We start from the raw sequence: 9,362 nt of genomic DNA, 5'->3' as shown, positions 1-9,362 counted from the left end.
TTTTTCCAGCCGTTGACTCGTTGCGTGGTTACGTCACACGCCACAAACGCGTTTCCGTCAGAGTCGATGCAGGCGGCGCGCATGCGCACCTTCCCACTTTCAAATCAGGCTCGAGAGCAACTGTCAACACAACTGAGTGAGGGTCAGTACTGAGGGAGTGCTGCACTGTCGGAGGGTCAGTACTGAGGGAGTGCTGCACTGTCGGAGGGTCAGTACTGAGGGACTGCTGCACTGTCGGAGGGTCAGTACTGAGGGAGTGCCGCACTGTCGGAGGGTCAGTACTGAGGGAGTGCCTCACTGTCGGAGGGTCAGTACTGAGGGAGTGCTGCACTGTCGGAGAGTCAGTACTGAGGGAGTGCCGCACTGTCGGAGGGTCAGTACTGATGGAGTGCTGCACTGTCAGAGGGTCAGTACTGAGGGAGTGCCGCACTGTCAGAGGGTCAGTACTGAGGGAGTGCCGCACTGTCAGAGGGTCAGTACTGAGGGAGTGCCGCACTGTCGGAGGGTCAGTACTGAGGGAGTGCTGCACTGTCGGAGGGTCAGTACTGAGGGAGTGCTGCACTGTCGGAGGGTCAGTACTGAGGGAGTGCCGCACTGTTGGAGGGTCAGTACTGAGGGAGTGCCTCACTGTCGGAGGGTCAGTACTGAGGGAGTGCCGCACTGTCGGAGGGTCAGTACTGAGGGAGTGCCGCACTGTCGGAGGGTCAGTACTGAGGGAGTGCCTCACTGTCGGAGGGTCAGTACTGAGGGAGTGCTGCACTGTCGGAGGGTCAGTACTGAGGGAGTGCTGCACTGTCGGAGGGTCAGTACTGAGGGAGTGCCGCACTGTCGGAGGGTCAGTACTGAGGGAGTGCCTCACTGTCGGAGGGTCAGTACTGAGGGAGTGCCGCACTGTCGGAGGGTCAGTACTGAGGGAGTGCCGCACTGTCGGAGGGTCAGTACTGAGGGAGTGCCTCACTGTCGGAGGGTCAGTACTGAGGGAGTGCCTCACTGTCGGAGGGTCAGTACTGAGGGAGTGCCTCACTGTCGGAGGGTCAGTACTGAGGGAGTGCCGCACTGTCGGAGGGTCAGTACTGAGGGAGTGCCGCACTGTCGGAGGGTCAGTACTGAGGGAGTGCCGCACTGTCGGAGGGTCAGTACTGAGGGAGTGCCGCACTGTCGGAGGGTCAGTACTGAGGGAGTGCCGCACTGTCGGAGGGTCAGTACTGAGGGAGTGCCTCACTGTCGGAGGGTCAGTACTGAGGGAGTGCCTCACTGTCGGAGGGTCAGTACTGAGGGAGTGCCTCACTGTCGGAGGGTCAGTACTGAGGGAGTGCCGCACTGTCGTAGGGTCAGTACTGAGGGAGTGCCGCACTGTCGGAGGGTCAGTACTGAGGGAGTGCCTCACTGTCGGAGGTCAGTACTGAGGGAGTGCCTCACTGTCGGAGGGTCAGTACTGAGGGAGTGCCTCACTGTCGGAGGGTCAGTACTGAGGGAGTGCCGCACTGTCGGAGGGTCAGTACTGAGGGAGTGCCGCACTGTCGGAGGGTCAGTACTGAGGGAGTGCCGCACTGTCGGAGGGTCAGTACTGAGGGAGTGCCGCACTGTCGGAGGGTCAGTACTGAGGGAGTGCCGCACTGTCGGAGGGTCAGTACTGAGGGAGTGCCGCACTGTCGGACGGTCAGTACTGAGGGAGTGCCGCACTGTCGGAGGGTCAGTACTGAGGGAGTGCCGCACTGTCGGAGGGTCAGTACTGAGGGAGTGCCGCACTGTCGGAGGGTCAGTACTGAGGGAGTGCCGCACTGTCGGAGGGTCAGTACTGAGGGAGTGCCGCACTGTCGGAGGGTCAGTACTGAGGGAGTGCCGCACTGTCGGAGGGTCAGTACTGAGGGAGTGCCGCACTGTCGGAGGGTCAGTACTGAGGGAGTGCCGCACTGTCGGAGGGTCAGTACTGAGGGAGTGCCGCACTGTCGGAGGGTCAGTACTGAGGGAGTGCCGCACTGTCGGAGGGTCAGTACTGAGGGAGTGCCGCACTGTCGGAGGGTCAGTACTGAGGGAGTGCCGCACTGTCGGAGGGTCAGTACTGAGGGAGTGCCTCACTGTCGGAGGGTCAGTACTGAGGGAGTGCCGCACTGTCGGAGGGTCAGTACTGAGGCAGTGCCGCACTGTCGGAGGGTCAGTACTGAGGGAGTGCTGCAATGTCAGAGGGTCAGTGCTGAGGGAGTGCTGCACTGTCGGAGGGTCAGTACTGAGGGAATGCTGCACTGTCGGAGGGTCCGTACTGAGGCAGTGCCGCACTGTCGGAGGGTCAGTACTGAGGGAGTGCTGCAATGTCAGAGGGTCAGTACTGAGGGAGTGCTGCACTGTCGGAGGGTCAGTACTGAGGGAATGCTGCACTGTCGGAGGGTCCGTACTGAGGGAGTGCTGCACTGTCGGAGGGTCAGTACTGAGGGAATGCTGCCCTGTCGGAGGGTCCGTACTGAGGGAGTGCTGCACTGTCGGAGGGTCAGTACTGAGGGAGTGCTGCACTGTCAGAGGGTCAGTACTGAGGGAGTGCCGCACTGTCGGAGGGTCAGTACTGAGGGAGTGCCGCACTGTCGGAGGGTCAGTACTGAGGCAGTGCCGCACTGTCGGAGGGTCAGTACTGAGGCAGTGCCGCACTGTCGGAGGGTCAGTACTGAGGCAGTGCCGCACTGTCGGAGGGTCAGTACTGAGGCAGTGCCGCACTGTCGGAGGGTCAGTACTGAGGGAGTGCTGCAATGTCGGAGGGTCAGTGCTGAGGGAGTGCTGCACTGTCGGAGGGTCAGTACTGAGGGAATGCTGCACTGTCGGAGGGTCCGTACTGAGGCAGTGCCGCACTGTCGGAGGGTCAGTACTGAGGGAGTGCTGCAATGTCAGAGGGTCAGTAGTGAGGGAGTGCTGCACTGTCGGAGGGTCAGTACTGAGGGAATGCTGCACTGTCGGAGGGTCCGTACTGAGGGAGTGCTGCACTGTCGGAGGGTCAGTACTGAGGGAATGCTGCCCTGTCGGAGGGTCCGTACTGAGGGAGTGCTGCACTGTCGGAGGGTCAGTACTGAGGGAGCGCTGCACTGTCGGAGGGTCAGTACTGAGGGAGCGCCGCACTGTCGGAGGGTCAGTACTGAGGGAGCGCCGCACTGTCGGAGGGTCAGTACTGAGGGAGCGCCGCACTGTCGGAGGGTCAGTACTGAGGGAGTGCCGTACTGTCGGAGGGTCAGTACTGAGGGAGTGCCGCACTGTCGGAGGGTCAGTACTGAGGGAGTGCCGCACTGTCGGAGGGTCAGTACTGAGGGAGTGCCGCACTGTCGGAGGGTCAGTACTGAGGGAGTGCCGCACTGTCGGAGGGTCAGTACTGAGGGAGTGCCGCACTGTCGGAGGGTCAGTACTGAGGGAGTGCCGCACTGTCGGAGGGTCAGTACTGAGGGAGTGCCGCACTGTCAGATGGTCAGTACTGAGGGAGTGCTGCACTGTCGGAGGGTCAGTACTGAGGGAATGCTGCACTGTCGGAGGGTCCGTACTGAGGGAGTGCTGCACTGTCGGAGGGTCAGTACTGAGGGAATGCTGCCCTGTCGGAGGGTCCGTACTGAGGGAGTGCTGCACTGTCGGAGGGTCAGTACTGAGGGAGCGCCGCACTGTCGGAGGGTCAGTACTGAGGGAGCGCCGCACTGTCGGAGGGTCAGTACTGAGGGAGCGCCGCACTGTCGGAGGGTCAGTACTGAGGGAGCGCCGCACTGTCGGAGGGTCAGTACTGAGGGAGCGCCGTACTGTCGGAGGGTCAGTACTGAGGGAGTGCCGCACTGTCGGAGGGTCAGTACTGAGGGAGTGCCGCACTGTCGGAGGGTCAGTACTGAGGGAGTGCCGCACTGTCGGAGGGTCAGTACTGAGGGAGTGCCGCACTGTCGGAGGGTCAGTACTGAGGGAGTGCCGCACTGTCGGAGGGTCAGTACTGAGGGAGTGCCGCACTGTCGGAGGGTCAGTACCGAGGGAGTGCCGCACTGTCGGAGGGTCAGTACTGAGGGAGTGCCGCAATGTCGGAGGGTCAGTACTGAGGGAGTGCCGCACTGTCGGAGGGTCAGTACTGAGGGAGTGCCGCACTGTCGGAGGGTCAGTACTGAGGGAGTGCCGCACTGTCGGAGGGTCAGTACTGAGGGAGTGCCGCACTGTCGGAGGGTCAGTACTGAGGGAGTGCTGCACTTTCGGAGGGGAACTGGTGATTAAAGGAGTACGTGACGTGACGCGGACAACCTCAGGACACCCCCAGCAACAGACAATAACCCCAATAACGAACCTCTTAACCCCCATAATTTACTCCTTCATGCCAATAACCTCTTAACCCCAACAACCATCCCCTTTTTTATTCACTTATGGGATGTGGGCGTCACTGGTTCGGCTTGTTCTGCCATTTAAGAGTCAACCACTTGCTGTGATTCTGGAGTCACATGTAGGCCAGACCAGATCAGGACAGCAGATTTCCTTCCTTGAAGGACATTAGTGAACCAGATGGGTTTTTACAAAAAATGACAATGGTTCTATGATCACCATTGGACTAGCCTTTTAATTCCAGTGTTCTGAACTGAATTCAAATTTCACCATCTGCTGTGGTAGGATTTGAACCCGTGTCCCCAGAGCGCTAGCCTCGGCTTCTGGACTACTAGTCTAATGACGTTACCACCATGCGACAGCCTTGCCAATAATTTACCCCTTAATCCCAATACCAGTTTATCCCCCGACGACAAACCCCCTTAACACCGACGACTAACCTCCACATTCTCAGCAGTAATTCAGGATGGGCAACAAATGCTGGCTTTGCCAGCGATACCCACATCTCACGAAACAAATAAAGAGAAAAAGAACTAACCCCTTAACCCCAACAACTGGACTTGTATTCTCTACAGTTAAGAACGAGAGGTGATTTCTTTGAAGCATATAAGATTCTTACAAGGCTCGACAATGTTACGGCCTGGTGAGGAGGGGGTCTCAGACTCCCCTTTTTACCTTCCTCTTGTTTGACCACAACAGGGTTTTTTAAAAAAATAACAGTGGTTGTGCTTTCCACCTTTAGTGAATGTTTTACCTTGTTCCTCTGACGTGTTTGCAAAAGAACCAATCGGACAGGTTTTCTTGAGTTTAAACAAGAAAGAGTTAAGTTTATTCTGAACACTAACCCGATTTTAAAAAGAAATATGCTACACATTCACGCGAGAGTCTCTCACACACAAACACAAATAGATTACAGAGCGAAACAGATTTGGTGGTTAGATTAAAGTTCAGAATAAGTGGAACTTAAATACAGTCTGTAAATCCAGTCGTTCTTGGCTGAAACTGTAGTCTTGAAGTCCTCCCTGATTCAAGTGCACTGTGGTTGCTTGCTTTGCTCAGAGTTCCTGAAGGCAGAATTGGTTGTTGATTTTCTTCCCTGGTTGCTGGCTGAAGCAGTCTGTAGGCTTGGAGGGCGTCCCCCTCTCGCAGTCGGTTATTTTCTGGGGAGAGGGGGAGAGAGAGAGAGAGAGACAGGGAGCAACTGCCATCTTTGCTGCTGTACCCTCAGATCCTGCCTGTCTGCTGTCTGTGTGACAAAACTTTCAGTTTCTACAGAGATGAGCGAGCAGTCACCTGGTTCCATCAATCCCCTTTGTTTTTAATGAAGTTTTTTCTGGAATCTTCTCATGAAATTCAAGGTGCTACATGCCCCAGGATGTCCATTCACACTTGGGGGTAGGCTCTCTCACGGTCAATGGGTGGGAATGGCCTTGACGGCCATGCTAATAAACCCATTCTAGGTAAATCAATCACTTCGAGCAAGCCATTCTCCTGGCTGGGCTTCTATTCGACTTTTTGTCTCCAGTCCAATCTCCTGATCTTTCAAATGTAAATTGCAGTGGCCATCTTGGCTGCTAGTTTTTTTAAGAGTTAACTTATAGGATTTTTTCCATGAACAGTCTAAGGTAAGTTTCCAACCGATGAAATTAATATGTCCCATTTTGCATATGGAGTTTTCCTGACAATAGGGTAGATGCAGGATGGATGGATCCCCTAGTTGGGTGGTCTAGAACCAGGGGACACAATCTCAATAGGAAGTAGGCCTTTTAGGACTGAGATGAGGAGGAATTTCTTCGCTCAGAGGGTGGTGAATCTTTGGAGCTCTCTACCCCAGAGGGCTGTGGAGGCTCAGTCGTTGTGTATGTTCAAGACCAAAATCGATAGGTTTCTAGATATTTAAGATATCAAGGGATATGGGGTTAGTGCAGGAAAATGGCAGAGGTGGAAGATCAGCCATGATCTAGTTGAATGGACTAGCGTGCTTGAGGGGACGAACGGCTGCCTCCTGTTCCTATTTCCTATGTTCCTAACTAAACCCTTAACAGTAACAACTAATCCCACAACTGACACCTTAACACTTAAAACTAACCCCTTAACCCAACAACTAACCCCTCAGCATAAACTAACCTATTAAGCCAACAACTAACCCCAAACCCAACTAATAATCATGACTAATAACCTAAGCCCTTCCCAATCCTAACCAGTAACCCCAATTAATAACTCAAATTTCCGACCAAAACTATAGACACTAAACCAATGACGCCATCACTTATCTGTAACCCTAAGGCCCCCAACCCTAAATAGTACCACTAAGCCGAACAATAACCATAACCCAAAGACCCTAACGTTTAACTCTAACCTTCAGACCCAATTACCCCAAATAACCCTAATGCTAACTAATAAATAGGCCCGTGTTTTCGAATGGATGTAATTCTGGGGAGTGTAACTGTTATTGTCCGAATGAAGTGCAGAGCACAGTCCTATATCAGCCTGATTTACCATCAAACAGCCCCGGTTTGTTTGTAAATCCAATTGTTTGTATTTCATAGAAGATTAGAAACTCCAATTAATATTTAAGCAGCTCTGGTTAATAGAGGAACTTGAGTGTTCTGGGAAATGACTTGGACCAACACATCCAGTCAGGGTTAACCTATGCACATGCTGACACAACCCCAGTACCATCAACCCAATGTAAAGTTCCTTTCGAGACTCAATATCCCAACCTTCTGTTCAACTCTCTCCATGGCATCGCCCCTCTCAACTCTGTTGCCTCCTTCCGCCCTCTACTTGTCCCAAATCTTTGCCTCCCTCCAACTCTGGCCTCTTGTGCACTCTCCATTTCCTTCACCCCTTCATTGGGGGCCCTACCTTTATCTGTTTGGGCTCGAAGCTCTGGAATTGCAACTGCCCCTTCACTTCCCTCTCCTCCTTCAAGAAGCTTCTTAAAACCTAGCTTTTTGACCAATATCTCCTTATAAGGCTCAGTGTCAAACTCTGTCTGATGACACTCCTGTGAAGCGGCTTGGGATGTTAAATGGGCCATACAGATGAAAGTTGTTGTTGGTGATCTTACTCTCTGCGTGGATTGTGCATGTGGATACAACACTTTGGTGCCAGGAATTGGTAAAGCTGTTAATTCTTCCTTTAACCTTAAAAATTCTGGTCTCCCTGATGGCCAATTACCAAAACACACTAACTGGGACGTTTGACTGGATCAAATACCTGTGACAATACTTAACTTTTCTGGGTCATTGAGTTCATTACCAGTTCGGACTTTGCTCTGAATTCTAAGTCCTGCCTTTATTCTCTCTCTCTCTCTCTCCATTAAATATGCAGCAGTTCACAGACAAATTACCTGCATCCATAAGGACAGAGGGAGAAACAGTAACTTGGACCCAGCAGTCGAACACTGACTGAAGTTAAAATGTCTAATATAGGGAAGGTACGTATTAATTAAAAAGAATGCATTGCCATGACATGTAATCCTGTTTTCATGCTTTCGCATTCTGTCTGGTTGGATTTTTTTTGGCTGTTTATAAGATTATCATGGATTAATCTATTTAATCATTATTTTGCTAATTCAAATGTCGATCTGTTGTCAGGTTGGGACTGTCTTTGACAGTGCAGTAATCGGAGTAAATTTTAAAGCTGCAGTAACTCGTAGTTTTAGAAAATGCGGCCGTTTCAGTAATTCTAAAATGGAAGAATGTTTCCGCTGGTGGGGGAATCTAGAATGCGGGGGCACAGTCTCAGGATAAGGGGCTGATCGTTCAGGACTGAGATGAGAAATTACTTCACCCAAAGGGTTGTGAATCTTTGGAATTCTCTACCCAGAGGGCTGTGGATGCTCCATCATTGAATACATTTAAGGCTGGGATAGGCAGAATTTTGGACTCGCAGGGAAGTGTAACTGAAGCTCAAGATTAGCCATGATCGTATTGAATGGCCGAGCAGGCTCGATGGTTCATATGGTCTACTTCTGCTCCTATTTCCTGTGTTTTTGTAAGCAGCATGCTTGAGCAGACCTTGCTGCTGTCCAAACAGGATAGTGGTTTCAGGGATGTACTTGTGATTAATAAATAACTGAACTGCATGTCAGCCACATCAGCAGTTCCTATTGTTTGTAAAAGACTTGCTCCACCAAAGAGGGGTGAGATGTTGCATGGGAGCGGGGAGGGGAGAGCTAAGTACAATTGAACTTGAGATGTGTAAACTTGCTGAGGAAGCAGCAAAACCAGAGTTGGAGCTGGTGTGGATGAAAATAACTGGTTTTATTGAATCAATGACCAGTGCTTTTAAGAATAAAGAGGGTTTGTGAATAGTCAGATACAGAGTTAGAAGACATAAGGCACTAGCTTGAGAGCCAGTACTGAGGCAGCGCCGTGCTGTCGGAGGGCCATAGAGTCATAGTCATCATTTTCCAGCGCAGGAACAGGCCCTTCGGCCCATCTACACCGGCCATTTTCCTGCACTTGGCCTTGTATGCTATAGCGTTTCAAGTGCTCATCTAAATACGACTTAAATGTTGTGAAGGTTCCTGCCTCTATCACCTCTTCAGGCAGTGCGTTCCAGATTCTAACCACCCTCTGGGTGAAACTTTTTTTCCTCAAATCCCCTCCAAATCTCCTGCTCCTTACCTTAAATCTATGCACCCTGGTTATTGACCCCCCCACTAAGGAAAAAGTTTCTTCCCATCTACCCTATCTATGCCCCTCATAATTTTGCAGACCTCAATCAGGTCCCCCCTCAGCCTTCTCTGCTCGAAGGAAAATAACCCTGGCTGATCCAGTCTCTCTTCATAGCTGAAATGCTCCAGCCCAGGCAACATCCTGGTGAATCTCCTCTGCACCCTCTCCAGTGCAATCACATCCTTCCTATAGTGTGGTGCCCAGAACTGTACACAGTACTCCAGCTGTGGCCTAACTAGCATTTTATACAGCTCCATCATAACCTCCCTGCTCTTATATTCTATGCCTCAGCTAATAAAGGCAAGTATCCCATATGCCTTTCTAACCACCTTATCTACCTGTGTTGCTGCCTTCAGT

The 9,362-nt window shown here is 52.1% G+C and overlaps 1 protein-coding gene across 3 annotated transcripts in view; it reads left to right on the top strand.

Moving 5' to 3' along the window:
* The first annotated feature begins 56 nt into the window (after positions 1–56).
* Positions 57–9,362, top strand: part of LOC137352796 (complement C1q-like protein 3) — a 171,088-nt gene continuing 161,782 nt past the window's right edge. For 2 of the 3 annotated variants that reach the window (XM_068018627.1, XM_068018625.1), the window contains exons 1-2: positions 57–142; positions 7,654–7,759. In XM_068018627.1, coding sequence (XP_067874728.1) covers positions 7,742–7,759 — 18 coding nt within the window. In that variant the 5' untranslated portion in view covers positions 57–142; positions 7,654–7,741. Of the gene's footprint in view, positions 143–218; positions 242–7,653; positions 7,760–9,362 lie in introns of those variants that run through there. The other variant, XM_068018626.1, reaches the window with a different exon arrangement.

This window comes from Heterodontus francisci, chromosome 39 (genome assembly GCF_036365525.1).
Source record: "Heterodontus francisci isolate sHetFra1 chromosome 39, sHetFra1.hap1, whole genome shotgun sequence".
NCBI lineage: Eukaryota > Metazoa > Chordata > Chondrichthyes > Heterodontiformes > Heterodontidae > Heterodontus > Heterodontus francisci.
The sequence above is the reverse complement of the archived record's forward strand: the minus strand, read 5'-3'. Positions and strand labels throughout refer to the sequence as shown.